At 33.1% G+C, this 18016-nt stretch overlaps 2 protein-coding genes across 2 annotated transcripts; one reads left to right on the top strand and one right to left on the bottom strand.

The window, feature by feature from the left end:
* Positions 1-202: 202 nt before the first annotated feature.
* Positions 203-8725, top strand: LOC119828598 (flavin reductase (NADPH)). The gene is made up of 3 exons (XM_038350810.1): positions 203-626; positions 3630-4016; positions 8200-8725. The coding sequence occupies exons 1-3, from the start codon at positions 557-559 to the stop codon at positions 8355-8357; spliced, it is 615 nt and encodes a 204-aa protein (XP_038206738.1). The 5' UTR covers positions 203-556; the 3' UTR covers positions 8358-8725.
* A 1313-nt stretch (positions 8726-10038) lies between these two features.
* LOC119828753 lies at positions 10039-16769 on the bottom strand. The gene is made up of 2 exons (XM_038350997.1): positions 16115-16769; positions 10039-10139 (listed from the first exon to the last, which is right to left on the bottom strand). The coding sequence occupies exons 1-2, from the start codon at positions 16767-16769 to the stop codon at positions 10039-10041; spliced, it is 756 nt and encodes a 251-aa protein (XP_038206925.1).
* Between the last annotated feature and the right edge of the window lie 1247 nt (positions 16770-18016).

Genomic DNA, 18016 nt, shown 5'->3' with positions numbered 1-18016 from the left:
AAAATTTAAAAGCTGTGTGTTGTTCAAATAAGAATTTAAAATTTTTATTTGAAAACAATTCACAGATTAAGAACTAGTTAGGTATTATTATATTACTCCTTTTTTTCTTCTTGCATGTCTAGCATGTAAAAATGTGTCAATGTCAAAATCAGCTGCCAAGAAGAACTGTGTCTGAGTTTTGACATTTGTCAATTCTAAGATAACCTGTGTTTGAAATTTTTGTCTCTTGAAACTTCAAGTCACTTCAAATAATTGAATGCTATATTAACATCGCATTAAGTTGGTGTTTCTAGATTGATACTTACTTCATCGAGGACGGTTGTATCACTATCGGTTGAACATATTTCCGCACAGGTTGACTTTGCCGCTCAGTATTTAAATTGTATATCGGAATAGAACAGTCATACCGTCGGTCACACATGATAAGTTTGTCTAATGTTAGATAACTTTCTTATCGAATTTGATAAGTTTTGAGAAAAATTATAAGTGGACGCAAGATTTTGCCACAAGCAAGTCACAGTGTTTTGAATATAGACGCGTATTTTAATCAACAGCCATGAAGATCGTAATTTTCGGATCCACGGGAACTACCGGCGTTTGTGCCGTTGAGGCAGCTGTAAAGAAAGGTAACTTTAATATAATATATATATTTTAATTTGATTTAATCATTGTTTAATTTGATTTTTTAATAACAGTACCTACGACATTACAGTTCCTACCAAATATGAATATTAGACTCAAATAATTTTATAGCAACGCATTTAAATAAAATTTCCTATATTTTATTTTCATTTTAAATAACACAATTTTTTATTTAATGAAAATAATTCATCTTTATTCTTAAATTACTAATATTTCCTAAAACTCATATAAATTTTTTTTGGCAAATTTTTACATACCTGCTTGATTTTTACATCTTCCATTATATTGAGTCAACATTATAATAGCATCTTAGCTGTTTTAATAACACAATTACAATATTTTAAATTATTTATCACTACAAAATATAAAACAAAATCGCTTTCTGTGTCCCTATGTCCCTATGTATGCTTAAATCTTTAAAACTGCTTAACGGTTTTTTTTTAATAGATAGAGTGATTTGAGAGGAAGGGTAATATGTATAAAAAATATCTATTAAACTATTCCAAATTAATGTGTGCGAAGTCTCGGGCAAAAGCTAGTAATTATGTACATGAACTTTCTAATCACTACGTGTTTGATAGTTTACTAATCTCTTTTAATTACTTGTTTATCTTGTTAAGTTTCTTTGTTGGTTAAACAAAAGACAATTTGTTATCTGTTTTTGTGTAAGATAATGTTTAAAGAGTCAAAAAACTTGATTATGAAGATAAAAAATACTTAATAGATAAAGAACAAAGAAAATAACCTTTTCTGCAAAAAAGGTCATGTATGTTTCTAGAGAAAAGGTGCCACTGTATTTTCTTTTCCACCACAATTCTTTATTCGGACAATGATTTCCTATCAATCATAAAAAGAATCAGATTAATTGTTAGTAACCCCACAGGGTAATTGAAGTGTTGTACTGAGTATCTTCTTAATATTTAATGCTAATGAATTATATCCAAAAACATTATTGTAGGTATACTCATATGGTTTATGAATAAATTCATTCAAATGATTAAATTTGTAAACCCTCATTGGAGGCCTGTGTCCCAGCCGTGGGAACATATATGGGTATATATGATGATGATGATTAAATTTGGAAGGAAAAAACAAAACACAACACATGAATTATGGTTGCAATATTTTGCTGTTGTTTCCTGCTAAGTTGTATTAATACACCTCACTCAATAATAGTAATTTTATATCTTTATAAATTCCTCACGTGAGTTATTAGTATTCAAATTTTGTCAACCATTCAAATTATTTGCAATTCACTCTGTTGGTTCGTTTGCTATTGTTTTATATCCAGCCAAACAAAGCTTTTTTAATTTCAATTCTATAATTACAAACTCCACTTCACAATTTATCAGCATTTATATATTAAAAGAATAGTATAATTATTGATTTAAATAACACCTCGAATAAAATATTTCTGTTGCTGCAACTTTTCAAATATTTTATCGGTTTTGTAAAAACTAGGGATAGGAATTTTGGCTTTATTCTCAAGTAGCTCTAAAATGAATTAATACCTATCGTAAATGTATGTGTATAAACAAATTTCAAATATTGTGGATAATGTTAAGTCATGGTTCGAAAAATTTATTACAACAAAGATCAAAGTGATTATTATTCATTGTACAGTTGTAATTGTTTTGGTATAATTATGTTAATTAAAGCAAAACTTTGTTTTTAACTGGTTTCTAACACAATTTTAATGAAAATAGTTATTTTTATTTCCGTATTTAGCTTGCCTTATGCGCTCATTATTTTGTATATATATTATTTTGTGTAATAAGTGTTATAATATGGAAGTTGCAATATCTGTGTATCAGTGTTCATACTGCATATATGCCATAAAGAATATAAATGAATAGGTATAAAGAATTTAAATTAAATTTTTATAGTAATTCAAATTGTTGGAAAATAAATTACGTAGGTGTATTGTAAAGCAAAAAAAAAGAAAATCGACAAATGTGCTTTTAAGCGTAAGTCGAGAACGACTCCACCAATTGGGCAATCTTTTTTTGTTTTTATCGTATTTGTTAAGGTGCATTATACTTTCCTAGGTAAAGAAAAAAACGCATAATCCACAGGTGAAAACGAGCCATACCGCGAGTTTTATATAAAGTCAAATTCCCGCGGTTTTTTCGTTTTATTTTTAAATCTCGAATTAATCGTTTGTATAAAACCATAAGAAAAACTAAATGAATAAGCAATGTATTACGTGGGTGATAGTGTTGTTACAGGTACATAAAAATAAACGATTTGTCGAAAATATGTGTCTCACTCATATTTTAAAGTCTATTTTTAAATCTTTCTTTGCAATGCCAACAAATGAAAAAAGAGTAGTTACTGATTCGCGATTACCATAGAGCTGTGATTCTAGGAAACTTGCAGACATTTTAGTTAACAGAGCAAGGCTACTACATTAAATAAAAATACAATTGTTAAGATACCTTTGTGATTTATTCTATCGTATAATTTTTGTAGCTTCATATTTGAAACACACTGTCCAATTACCATAAATCATGAAGTGTATCATACTTTTTTTTTGCAGAGTTACCTAAATATTGAGTATAATTTAATATACGTTATGTATTTTCCTGTGTTTGATTTTACGCGAGTATATAATACTTTAGTTTATATATTACTTTACTTTATAATACTTTACGTTTAGAAATAAAAGACTTCTTAACGGATTTTAAACGTGAATTATTCACTCTGTAAAGTGAAACGTCGGCTTAAATAATATCTACACTTATATATTATAAAGAGGAAGAATTTGTATTTTTCTTTGTTTGTTTGTATATTAATAGATAAACTCAAAACTACTGGACCGATTTTCAAAATTCTTTGACCATTAGATAGCTGCAACTTCACTGAGTGACATAGGCACCACGTAGGTAGGTACAACGGGCGAACAGGTAGTAATGAATAAATCGTTTTAAATCCGTTTCAAAGTCTTAAATTCCTAAACACGATTATATCTAGTTCTTTTTATCCAGGTTACGAGGTCCGCGCATTCGTCCGCGACCCCGCGAAGTTACCCGAGACGCTGAGGTCCCAAGTCGAAGTGTTCAAGGGGGACGTGCTGGAAGCGGACTCTGTCACCAACGCGGTGGATGGCACCGACGGCGTCGTCATCGCCCTCGGCACCAACGGCAGCCTCGAGCCCACGTCCGATATGTCCGAAGGCACGAAGAACATAGTTGACGCGATGCGAGCGCAGCACGTTCACAACGTGTCGGCCTGCATATCGGCGTTCCTGTTCTATGATGATGACAAGGTGCCGGAGCGGTTCATACCGCTCACGAAGGACCACAAGCGGATGTACGAGGAGTTGAAGGGAAGCGGTTTGAACTGGATTGCCGTTTTCTCGCCGCATATTTCTGGTACGTGCCTAGTTGAATTTTTATTGTCATAGCATTCAAATACTTGGGGAAATGGGAAATCATACTATCACACTTCACACTAATATAAACTAGCTGCGCCCCGCGGTTTCATCCGCGTAAGTCCGTATCCCGTAGGAATATCGGGATAAAAAGTTGCCTATATGTTATTCCAGTTGTCCAGCTATCTTCGTACTAAATTTCATTGCAATCGGTTGAGTAGTTTTTGCGTGAATGAGGAATAAACACATACACACATCCTTACAAACTTTCGCATTTATAATATTATTAGGAAGTAGGATGTTAAAGTTTGTTTGTTTGGATGTATGTCTGTCAATCATGCTGAAACTACTGGACGGATTTTGATGAAATTTGGTATGCAGACAGGGTATGAGCTGACTTACGTGATATGAAATGAAATTAATTTATTTTTTGGTATGAAAAGTGACTTATGAATTCCAATCTTAGCCATCACCTAGATTTCTTAGTGCTTCTAGGGAGATTTATATTATAGGAGGTTAGTTTGTTGTTATAATTAATAGAAATACAATTTACGTTAACCAATTCTTCTGGGTCGCAGTTAGGTTTTGCTGAACTAAATTGAAGTACGCATGGGTCACTTAAAATGAGTGAGACAATGTTTTTAAACGATGTAAATTCTGATGCTTAAGAGAAATTGTGAAGGTTGAGCCGATAATTGGACAATCGAATGCTTAAAACTTAATAAACATACGGGTAGGTTAATAGAAATAGTATGAATAAGATGAAAATAAGAAATATTCAGGTTTAGTAATTATAGAATCGTCTAAATTGCCTTACTGCAAGTAATACAGAGTCTAATACAAAGTAGTAAGTAAGGAAATTGTTGTATTGTCACCGGTCCTCGACAATTGTACAAAATTTTTAAATCTGTCCGGTTATATACATACAAACATACACGTGAAGCTAAATAAAAGGATGTTAAAAAGAGATACCATAAACTTATTAAAATTGAATAGATGAATGATTGCATAGATTTTTTCTTATACGTTAAAAACAACCAATGCATTAATTGATTTACATATATAACTATTTATTAATTAGATATGTATTATTACTTGTATGGAAATACGGAAATTTTTCTAATTGACACATTCAATTACTAAGAAATCGTTATATCAATCGTGATTTCCTTTAATATTTTTATGACGTTTTCTATAAAATATTTTTCTACTTGTTCGACATTTTTTCGAGAAATCCCACTAGTATAATAAATGCGAAAGTTTGTGAGGGTAGATGTATGTGTATGTTTGTTTTTCATTCACGCAAAAACTACTGAACCGATTGCAATGAAATTTGGTACGTAGATAGCTGGATAACTGGAATAACACATAGGCAACTTTTTATCCCGATATTCCTACGAGATACAGTATTAGACGGGTGAAACCGCGGGGCGCAGCTAGTAGTTAATACACTGTAGTTATCTCTGAGTTAGGATATGCAATCCAATGTCAATTGATAAATTTTTAAGAATTTTAAATTTTACCTGTATAAGAACTAAATTAAACCTGAGTTATTCAGAAAACTAGGTATTCCCCTGTGAAAGTATTTTCAAAATCGCTTCAATAGTTTTAAGAGTTTCCCGAAATGAACTGTGCCGATTCATAAACATTTCCACCGATCCATTATACGCACCAACCGTTACCAAAAGGAGAGTAATGTTTTTTGACTGAATGTGCACTTACTTACATATCTTATCCACATTTATCTTCCGAGAAATATAAAAACGGTTGTTCATTTCAAAACATAATATCTCGTTCTTAGTTTTTCCTAACAATGACTCATCAAATTATCAGTCAGTCAAGACTTGATTATATTTGATTGTTGTGAAGATTCTAACATAAAGATTTATGACTGTTTGAATGACTATGAAGAGCATTCAACCACAGTTTAATAAACTCTATATTGCGATTCAAAGACACGAACGTCCCTAGAGTCGTAGGTACTAATCTAGATTCTGAAATGGGGCCGAGAGACAACTATGGAGTAAGTAACAATGATAGAAAACAAATAGAGTCGACCTCCTTGGCTTTTGGTAATGCCGGTTGATAAAAGAAATAACTGGGTATAGAGCTTTTCATTCGTTTACTAGTCACAAGTTCTGTGTTAAGAAATAATGCTAGTAGTAAATTGATGACTTTATTTGTTACTAGCTGCGACCCGCGGTTTCACCCGCGTAAGTCCGTATCCCGTAGGAACATAGGGATAAAAGTTGAAAAGTTGCTTATATGTTATTCCAGTTGTCCAGCTGTCTACGTACCAAGTTTAATTGCAATCGGTTCAGTAATTTTTGCGTGAAAGAGCAACAAACACACACACATCCTTACAAACTTTCGCATTTATAATATTAGTAGGATATTAACCAATATTGAAATTTTAAATGCAAGAAATAATCTCCAAGTTAAACTATCTTTTCAAACGTCATTCGACATGAAATAGAAACATAAAGGTCATTGATGTACTCATATGTGTTACGCTGTCACGCGAAAACCACTGAACGGACTTTGATGATACTTGGCAGTGGTGTAGCTTAGGTACACGACTAGTCAATGAGCTGTAGAAATATCCGCTTTTGCCCGCGGGTCCGACTGCGCGGTGCAGATACGTATAAGTATATCTAGTGACTAACGTCCACCACGAACGTGTATCAATTGAATGCACCGTCCCACATCGAGGCCCGAGGGTCGTTAAACAAATTTGTTTGTTTGTTGATTGATATATCCTACGCTGCGTCCTGTTGTACCTAAAGCGTTCGATATCGTATGTTGTTGATACAAGGAGCTGGAATATTTTGATTATAAACACGCGTTTATTAAATAACATTTTAAATGAAAACTAGCTGGTTTTGAGTTGCAGTGATTTTTTATATGACAGTTTGCTTGATTCTCGGACGTTTTTTTCTATCTTGAGAGGTATCTTAAATTATTAACATTATCATAGTTATCTTACTTTAAAGTACTAAATCATAGTTATCTTACTTTAAAGTACTAGCCTCTCGGCCCAGCTCCCGAGCTGCTACGGTTAGGCAAGAAACGCAGGTTCGAATCCTGCCTCGTGATCAAATTTTTTCTATTCTTTCAAAATTTCTCATTTATAAAGCATTTCAATGCTATAAAACTAAAAATTAAAGGATATATGTGTGTTTGTTACTCTTTCACGCAAAAACTACTGAACCGATTGCAATGAAATTTGGTACGTAGACAACTGGACAACTGGAATAACATATAGGCAACTTTTTATCCCGATATTCCTACGGGATACGGACTTACGCGGGTGAAACAGCGGGGCGCAGCGAGTTCTATACAATATATTCTAGTTATATAAAACCGGGTTGTTAAAAATACATCGGCGTTCATATGAAAGGACACATTGCGTTATTTATAAATCATTGTTTTTAGAAATAAATATTGAAAGACCGTTATCGCTTTAATACCTTGAAACCTTAAATGTTTTTAGATTTAAAGGTTTTATTAATTTATTTGTGAATTAAATATTTGTTAGGCCAAAGTCAATATTAATGAAGGAATGACGTTGGATATTGGAATGAAGTGTGAATGACCGATATATAAAATGTGTATTTAAATTTTATGTCTGCTGGAATAATTTAAAATAATAGCTTAAAAACAACTAAAAAACACGCTTTTTTTTTCAAAAAACCGAACTTAAATATGTTATTAAATTAATGTATTGTCATCGGTTCTCGATAAATATATAAAGTCTAAATGAAATCTGGCCGTTTTGAAGTCAGTCAAAATCGCGTCCAAAGGAACAAACATACGAACGTACAAGTGGAGCTAATAAAATAATAAAATATTTGTAAAAACTCGGTTGCAAGGAACTAGCTAGCTAACTCTCATTTAAAAAAAAATCAACCGACTTCAAAAAGGGAGGCGGTACTCAATTCGACTGTACATACTTTGTGCGTTTATTATTTTATTATAAATATAAAATGACGTTTGTTTTTTATAATGGTTTATGTAAGCACTAATTGCACAACCCGGTCTAGTTTTTTTAAACAATTTATTTTAATACAGCCCGGGTGTGTGGTTTTAAAAAAATCTAAACATATCTTTATCCTATCTATACCTTGGCAAAAGACACACGTAATTGAGGTTCTGTATTCAAAATATATTGTTTTTGTTCACAGACGACCCAAGCCGAGAAATCATCGTGGAAATAAACCCGGAGAAGTCCCCTGGCCGAGCCATTTCTAAGCACGATCTGGGACAGTTCTTAGTCGATTCGCTGTCCAACCCAAAATACCATAAAGCAGTTATCGGCCTCTGCAATGTACCAAAACAGTAGAGTAACAACTCAATTTAGACGTATTATACTGCCTGACGAATGAATGCACGGAGAAGAGGGATGGAGCTATACGAGGAAGCGAGATGGAAATATTTTTTTTACCATAGCCAAGATAATACGGAGATTTTATGTCTCCGGATTTTTATTAAGTCATATAGGCAAGACAATATTTTTTTGGATAATTATTATTCTCTATATGAATAATGCATTGTTATGTGAATTGGTATATATATTTCTAGTTCATGATAGTAATTTTGTTTAATCTTTGTTTTTGCGTTTTATCTGAAGAATTTTATTGCATGGTTGTAACTGCATTTAGAGTATTTCAATGTATGCCGATTTTTAGATAATAAACCTTATTTGGTTGACGTGTCTTTTTTATTTGCGATCCCGACTTTAAAGTAAACGAATAACAAGGAATCGTTATAGGGTTGGGATTTTATATGTGTAGTCCTGTGTCTCTTAGTGGGTATGGGGCAGATGATACATCGTTTCACTGATCAATTTAGTAGTTAGATCAGCGTCCCGTATCCTGTCTGCCTGAGACATTTTTTGTTAGTCCCCACCGGGAATTGAACCCAGGACCCCTCAGGTTAGGATCGATGTACTGGTTGGTGTAGCCGATAAGAAGTAACATACATTTCCGTTCATAACGTTGTCATAAATAGGCAAGATTCAATGATCAATCGAATAATGATATTTATAAATTTCCATGGACGAATAAGACAATATTTTAATAATATATTTATCTATCGAAATATTCCATTATTCTATACTAATTTATTTTTTATTCATTTATATATTTGTCTATTGGTAAACCTTAAAGACATCTATAATTATCAGCTTTCAACAACATTACAATAATAGATTTAATTTAACAATTAGTCAATAAAGAATAACAACATATTTCCCAAGACATTATTATTAATATCTTTAAACTAGAATATACTACAGTAAAAATGTATCAGATATACAAAAGCGACATAACCGATAATATTTCTTATCAATGAACAAAATTTACAAGTATTGCACACTCATGGTTATATTGAGGAACAATACCAGATATGGGACATAGATTAAAATCAAATGATTTTCCCGCTTACCATTTATTAATTCCAAATTAGTTATTTTCCCGCCTGAATTTCATTGGTATAAGGTATAAGTAATTTATATTGTAGCGACATTTATCCTGAATCGCGCAAGCGAAAATTTTCCAATTCCTACGAATATATACAATTGTTCCGACATCAATTGATGGCCTTACCAGCCGGCCAGTCGCGTATGTGGTCGAATTACCTCGTTGAGACAATTCAGGAATAGACATAGACATAGACAAAGATTTATTCACACGCAAGAACATACAACAACTAACAAAAAAGGGCAAAACAAATGAAAACACCCTCCTTCCTTCACAATGTCAACACACTAAATGTCAAGAAATTTACTGATCGTAATCCGTAATCTGAATAACAGCGATTTTTTTCACATATTTAGAAAAGCTTTGTATATTATATACTTATAGCTGGTTGTCACCGTAAATTGTAAATACCGCATTGCAATAAGATAGATACAGATTAGGATCGATTTCCCTGAGATATCAAGCAAATGTTGTGGATAACAATTTTTGACAGTTTTCAATCTCGTGATTCAGATATATGTACATCTAATGGTTTTTACAATCTTACGGCGAATTCAATAAAGTTCCATATTCGAGATTCGGATAGTCGAAGTCGTCGAGGTCGAGTCCTTCCTTCTTTTCCATTTTCAATGGAGGAGTACCACCTGCTTGCACCACAATTGTGAAATAATAATAAAACATTTCCCAGCTCTTTAGAACCGTTAAAAGAGAGGTCCCGGCTAAATGCCAATAAAAATAGCCAATGTGGTCATCCAGACCATAATGTACATCACATGCATCCATCCAGCCATGATTACAAACTGTCGCATTTATTATCTAAGTATTGCAAACAGTCTTCCATAGTATATTATGAATCTATGTTGATAAATCCTTGTTCCAATATACGCATTAACATTATCCTTGAAGTTTTTATAGCAAATATATATAACCTACTGTCGAAAGCTATTTTTTGCGTGAAAACCAGTGGCGAGTTTTTTAAATAAATTTACTAAGTGTATTACTGTTAATAAATCTTTAATATGATTCTTTAAATATATCTTCATAGAAAGCAGTTTACCTAGACTCTAGAGAAACAAATAATCTATATACAAAATGCGTCATAAGGCACAATTAATGATAAAAATAGAATAAGTAATTTGTAAAAGCAGTTTTGATGACGAAGGTAAAAATAAAAAATAATGTCTATAAATATCATAAATAATATATGTATGTATACTAATAATATCAACAGAAGGTAACGTTATATTTTGAACTAGTGACCTACGACTTAGACCGCGAAAATTATTACTAAACATTTTTTGAATTAATGACTAATAATTAATTAAAAGAAAATGTTTACTTTGCCGAGTTATTTAAATAATTTTTATTCAAATTGTTGTTCAAACTTTATACTGACATCCAGGGTCAAATCGTTTATGGCGATTAGTGTCAAATAACTATAATATCGTTTTAATACTTTTTAATTACAATTACAAGAAAAAAAAATGTTTTGTAATGTAGAAGATATATATAGATATTAGACATTTATTACATGAATTATAAGACAAGAAAATAAATTCAAATTAAGAAGGAAATAATTATTTTTGAATAAAATATCAGTCGTAAAAATGAGAAAACACATTAAATCAATAAATGTTGCTCGAGCTAACTATGGAGTAATATAATTGATAATTTATAAACATTCCTTGTTAGGTAATAAGACATAATGCCGATCTGTATTCATATATTATATATTATTATAATCCACGTGGAACAAACAAACAAGTTTATTATATAGTTTCTAATGCGTATAATATTATGTGAATTAGAAGAAATGATATGATCTCTTGAGTATGTTTTTTATTTAAGCGGCAAATTGAGCTGGTAGTTCGCTTAATGGTAAGTGAACACTACCGCCCCTAAACCGTTTATTGGGGTAAGTAATACGGAAAGGATTGACGACGGAAGAAGGAATGGACTGACAAGGGTGAGGAAAAGGAAACGGGCCACCTGTTCCCCCACTCACCGTATACACTACACAAAGTATATCATTATTTCACGCACGTTTCTATGGGGGTGTGGTACTTTACCAGTATATAAGTGTATAATCTATGTTCCCCGGTGCGAGCTGGCCCAATTCGTTCCGAAGCGTGCTCGATTCTATTATTCGTTTCTTCCCAAATAAAGATGAAGACAAGTAAAATAAACGTATATGAAACAAAGAATACCTCAGTAACATTGATTTCTTATTTAATAGGTTAAAATTAATATACATTTAATAGTTCTGCTGGTAATTATACTAATTAAATTCTAGAGGTCACGCGTGTGGTGTGCGTCGGACGGAAATTATCATAAATTATTAAATTTCTTGCAAGTATTGTATTAGATTTAATTTTTTGTAACAGAAAAAACTAGATTTACTTTGGCTAAGCCCAATGCTTCTTCCTTTTCCTTCCTTTGTAACCTTGAACCTGAGACTTAATTAGTGAAGATAAATTAATTTCTATTTTTTAATTAATTATCTATAGTCTATTTTCTCATCTAAACCAATTGAGTTGGTTTCCTGGTTTGAAAATATTTTTGATATTTTTGGTTTTTATCTCTTTGTAATTTAAGTTTGTTTCTCTCTGATCTGAACATCTATCTTTCTTATCAGTTCGGGGGAGGAGCTGGTGACTTGTACCCCAGGTATTTTTGAAACCTATTTCAAGCACCAGTTTCTCACAACACTAGATATTAAAAAGTGAAGTCCCGTGTCCCCTAGTGGGGTTTGGGGCAGATAATGTACATCTGTTTCACTGATCGATTTTCTTTACGGACAAGTAGGTGATTAACATTTTTTTTTGTGCGTCCCCACCAGGAATTGAACCCAGGACCTATCGGTTCTACGCTCACTCGTTAACCACTGTACCAAAGAGGCGGTCACACTAGAAATTAAGCTATCCATATACTAAATGTATTGTATTGTTGTGCAGAGACAAATAGTTATATTTAATTATAATTAAATTGACCGGTTTAGATGAAATTTAACACAGAGATAGTGCGTGGCCTGATAAAGGTTAAGTACCTTATTTAGGTAGTTAGTTTTGATTCCGGAGTAAAACCGGTCCTTGATAACCTCAACCCTCACTCTTTTTTTGATTAGATTGATATAATAAGTGATATAGAGTTTATAATTATTTATAATATAAAAATTATATTCAAAGGCCATTGCTGTAAAAAAACATACAAAACATATAATAAAAAACGTATAAACGTGGTCTATACATATAATATGTTAGGTATGTTACAGTTAAACACCGAGACTCGTTAGATCGCGTTGTCACTAGGGAAAACGCGTTATGGCGGAAAACGGGTTTTAACGGTAACATGTATAATTAAATTAATCATATGTCTCAATGATTCCATCATTGCTTTTGGACAATTTCAAAATAACATACACATACTTTAACATTAGGTAGTACAGTAATTTGAGTATGAACGAGGAGGAGTAGGTCGATCTCTATAAAGGCTGGACCGATTTTGAAGGGACTTGCAGATAGCTGATGTAATCAGGAATAACTTAGGCTACTAACTTTTTAATCCTTATTTTATTTTTATGTCATAGCGGGCAACTAGGCTGGTGGTTCGCCTGATGGTAAGCGATCACCACCGCCCATAAACATTCGCAAAGATAGTACCTCTGTGAATGCGCTGCCCGCTTTTATGGGGTAAGGGAAAAAGGATTAACAACTGGAAAGAAGGAATGGACTAGGTCGGGTGAGGAAAAGGAAACGGGCCTCCTTAATAACTACGTCCCAATGTCCTATTGGGATTTAAAGAAAAACCTCATTTATACAAGTGGAACTGCGGGACGCAGCTAGTATCTTATCTTATCTTATACCTTTAAACGAGCAATTCTTGAATATATATGTATACTAGCTGCACCCGGCAAACGCTGTTCTGCCTTACTCTTATAGGGTATGAAAAATAGATGTTGGCCGATTCTCACACATACCCAATACGCACACAAAATTTCATAAGAATCGGTCCAGCCGTTTCGGAGGAGTTTGGCAACGAAAACTGTGACACGAGAATTTTATATATTAGATAATTGGAATCTCGGAATCGGCTCCAACGATTTTCATGACATTTAGTATATAGGGGGTTTCGGGGGCAATAAAACGATCTAGCTAGGAATTTTTTTTAGAAAATGTCATATTCGTGTTTTATTCGTGTTTTTTCTTTCTTACATCTATTGGTGAATAATAATACTATTTTGCTTCGTAGATAGCTGGACAACTGAAATAACACATAGGCACTTTTTATACCGATATTCCTACGGGATACGGATATGACGCGGTTTCAACCGCGGGTCACAGCTGGTACATATTATGACGCGTAATCACGCGTAATGCGGGGGTCAAACGGTAAGTTGACAAGCGTCATCAAGTGGATTGGTTTTTGTAACACGTGGTATGATTTGAAAAATTCTTTCAGTGTTAGACAGCCCATTTATTGAGGAAGGCCTATAGGCTATACGTACCACTGGCGAAGCCGGGGAGGACAGCTAGTCTGATATAATAAAAAATCTGAAAAGACTTGATATTATTTATTACGTCTTGTAACGAGTTACAACTTAACCCAAAAACTATTCGACCGGTTTTAGAAATTCGTTAGAAAGTTACACGAATATGGAGTGGGTTATATTTTACTCCCAGGTCAAACTGGGACAAGCGACTAATTAGACCGCGATGTTTTTTATATATAATCTTATATCTTTAAACGAGCAATTCTTGTATATATATATAATTGGAATCTCGGAATCGGCTCCAACGATCAATCAAAAATACAATCGATTTTCATGAAATTTAGTATATTGGGGGGTTCGGGGGCGATAAATCGATCTAGCTAGGAATCTTTTTTAGAAAATGTCATATTCGTGTTTTATTCGTATTTTATCGACTTAAACTTACTTTTTGAACAAATAGGAGGCGTTTGAGTAGTCCCAATTTATTATGATTCTCCCTGACATCTATTGACGAATAATAATACTATAAATGCGAAAGTTTGTGAGGATGGATGCATATGTATGTGTTCGTCTGTTACTCTTTCACGAAAAAACTACTGAACCGATTGCAATGAAATTCGGTTCGTAGATAGCTGGACAACTGAAATAACACATAGGCACTTTTTATACCGGTATTCCTACGGGTTACGGACTTACGCGGTTTCAACCGCGGGTCACAGCTAGTTACTATATTATTTAACTAAAAAAAAGTTAAGTCCCGTGTCCTTTAGTGGGGTATGGGGCAGATGATATTCATCTGTTTCAGTGATCGATTTTCTTTATGGACAAGTAGGTGATCGCCCTTCTGAGTCCTGCCAGACCGAGATATGTTTTTTGCGCGTCCCGAACGAGATTCGAACCCAGGACCCTCGGTTCAAAGCGTTAACCACTGTACCAAGGAGGCGGTCACTATTTAACTAATATATATTAAATGACTACTAAGTACCAACTAAAATGAAAACAAAACCTTCGTGCTAAATAAGTGTGGGCACAGATAAAAAAATACGAAGTTAACAGACAGAAAACGTATCGGGATCTCCTCTCTCTGAGTATCCGAGGCGCAGCTGGAGGTGGGGAGTTACCATGAAGCTTAAAACAGTAGTAATTCGAGTGGAAAAAAACAGAGACTTCCACTGGTTCCTTTGGTGAAGATGGATAGAAATATATAGTATTGATTTATCAATCTCACGGAAATAATAGGTATTCCTTGTATAAAGGCTGTTTCCTTGTTCGCTATCATGACATATAATTTAAAGTAATTAGTTTGTTTATTATACATAATTTGTAGGTTGTGAACTATTTATTATAATAACTAAAACACGTAAGAATGCATTAATGTCTAACGTTATTTAGGGTTCTGTATTCTGTACCCAAAGGTAAAACAAAAGTTTATTAACAAGACTTCGCTGTCAGTTTGGCACTAGCCTGTATTACTAGACATCCTTCCGCGGTATCCCGCGTGTGGTCAAAAAAGTTAACAATTGTCATGTAACATGTCACATTTTAAATATAGCGCCATCTAGCAGATTATGAATACAAAATTCATAACCTAAAGTCGCTCCGATGGGACGTGAAAGAAGGACAATCAAACACACTTTTGCATTTTAAATAAGATTAGTAAGGAAGTAAGGGTACTTGATAGTTTATATGCTCATGGACATAATATAAACTTACATATAAAAATGTTAACTTCCGACCTGTTTTTTTTTGTACCGTTCATCTATTTATATATCAAGGATTTTACTTCATGTTTGAGAAGCGATAAAGCCCAACGTCATAAATAAATGCTCAAAGATGTATAAATATTAAGTGTTAGTCTTATAATTTTTTTTTTAATTTTTTTTTTATGTTTTGAGCATATCAGTTACGAGTTACGATTATATAAGTGTCCTACTGTCCTATAAACGTTTTTCATATGAATAATTATGTGCATATTATTTTTTGGCTTATATAGGTAAGTTACCGGTAATTTAGGAATTAATTTAAATCAAAACTTGTGGATATATATGTAATTCATTTTAAAATTCTATTTAACCAAGATATCATTTCGTAGTTCAACGGACGACAAACCAAAGCTTTCTGTATGGATACTGGGGGTAGACAAAATAAAGCTTCTCGAGTTCAAAGTGCTGGGATATATATCTGTCTCGCTGTATAAAGAGTATGGGCTGTCGCTCCAACGACAATACGCCTTCACTATCTTTGCATTGCTGCAGTCTGATAACAATCTGCCGTCGCTCGTAAATGATTCTATCGTCCAAGAACTAAACGTAGATGATGTTGTAGAAGACATCACTTCCACTGGCTTAAGTATTGGACTCCCGTGATCCATAGAGCTGTTATTATACAGTGTCATAGTCAATCTACTATCGCTTCGCATATCCAAACTTAAAGGACAGGACGACGGCGATGATTGTGGGTCGAAAGATAACGACGATAAAATAAACATTTTATCCGTGCTCGACCACGATATGTAAGCGTTCGTTGATGGCGACATATATTGCGATTCCCACGACTCTGTAGTCCACGGTGTTGTTATCATACTTAACGTATCATCTGTTGTAATTGAAGATGTTGCCAGGCTGGAATGGCCGGCCACAGAGGATGTAGAATTTTGACTGGTTGACATTTCTGGCGCGCTTTTTGACGTTTGCAACCAAGATGGCGTAGATGAAGAGTATACGTCGTAAAATCTCGCGTAATCTATGGCTTTCTTGGGGTTGAAAAGGTTGAAGTCAGATAGCATTGTAGATTCATGCTGTATGAATCTTCGACATTGCTGTGATAGGATAGCAGTCGGTAGCTATCTCTATGAGCCATCTATACTCTTGTATGGTGTCAAATACATCTTGCAGTAAATTTAACGGGTTCATTTTGGATCTCGAGAGCACTGTTCACTCTCTGACCCTATTTAATTGAATAGAGTGTACCATATTTTTATAAATTACATAGGTAACTTACAATTTTGTATAGATCATAATTTTTGATTTATTTATTTTGCTTTGATACTGTTTGTTACCACGATTTTAGTTTGACGTTTTTTTGACAAAGCCACCCAGATGCATAAAGATTACTTTATGTACACCATTAATAAAAAAACATATTTAGTCTGGCGTTTATAAATCTCTGCAAAAAAGTTTTCATGTTTTCGATGAAAGTAGATCAGAATTAAACTTTCTCAGTGCAATCCTTAAAAATCCTCATCAAAAAAGTTTATAAAAAATTATAAAGTAATAACTTTTTCAACTCCAATTAAAATAGTAATTAGATTAAATTGATATCATTATAAAATCAAGCTATATAACATTGTAGGCTTAGCAGTCATAATTATGTTAATCACAATGTGCATTAATATTTTGTGTGTGTGTGCATTAATATCTATTGTATTACTAAGTTGTGTAGGAATGTAAATACGTGCCTTATCCGACCTTAGATATGTATATTGTTATATTGGTACAATATATAATTAGATACTTATTCTTTAACCGTTATGTAGTTAATTAAAGACATAAACGTGATTTATTCATTTTATTATTAACCAGTCGTTTCACTTAACAGCAAGCGTGGTCACGGGGAGACCTGTCTCCCGTCGGGTTAATAATATAATGAATAAATCGGGTTCAAAATCCGTTTAAAAGTCTTTAATTTCTAAATGTATAATACTCGTGTAAAATCAAACACAAGAAAATACCATTATGTAGTTTCTTAACGCGAGTGGTTTAATGCAGGTACTTATTATGCTGATCTTTTAAATCCATGAACCCAAAAATCATTAAACTGTGATAAATTACCAAATCATTCATTGCTATTAACAATAATTTTAAGTCAATTAGGATCATGTGCTATTGAAATTATCAAGCATTTTGCGTAAAAAGTTAATAGCTAAGCTAAGTAGTTTAAAATGTTATATGTAGTATAATGATGATGATGATGATGATGATGTAGTAGGTTTTATTGAAGACTTGCTAATTTAGGTTAACGGAGCACTACATT

Source organism: Zerene cesonia, chromosome 8, assembly GCF_012273895.1.
Source record: "Zerene cesonia ecotype Mississippi chromosome 8, Zerene_cesonia_1.1, whole genome shotgun sequence".
In the NCBI taxonomy this organism is placed as follows: Eukaryota; Metazoa; Arthropoda; class Insecta; order Lepidoptera; family Pieridae; genus Zerene; species Zerene cesonia.
Note: the sequence above shows the minus strand (reverse complement) of the source record. Positions and strands in the feature narration are given on the sequence as shown.

Excerpts from the sequence above, each read along its gene's own strand:
- LOC119828598 (XM_038350810.1), top strand. The coding sequence starts at position 557 with ATGAAGATCGTAATTTTCGGATCCACGGGAACTACCGGCGTTTGTGCC. Across the intron at positions 627-3,629 it reads TGAGGCAGCTGTAAAGAAAG|GTTACGAGGTCCGCGCATTC; the intron begins GTAACTTTAATA and ends CTTTTTATCCAG. Across the intron at positions 4,017-8,199 it reads TTTCTCGCCGCATATTTCTG|ACGACCCAAGCCGAGAAATC; the intron begins GTACGTGCCTAG and ends TTTTGTTCACAG.
- LOC119828753 (XM_038350997.1), bottom strand. The coding sequence starts at position 16,769 with ATGCTATCTGACTTCAACCTTTTCAACCCCAAGAAAGCCATAGATTAC. Across the intron at positions 10,140-16,114 it reads CTTTATTTTGTCTACCCCCA|GTGGTACTCCTCCATTGAAA; the intron begins GTATCCATACAG and ends TGGTGCAAGCAG.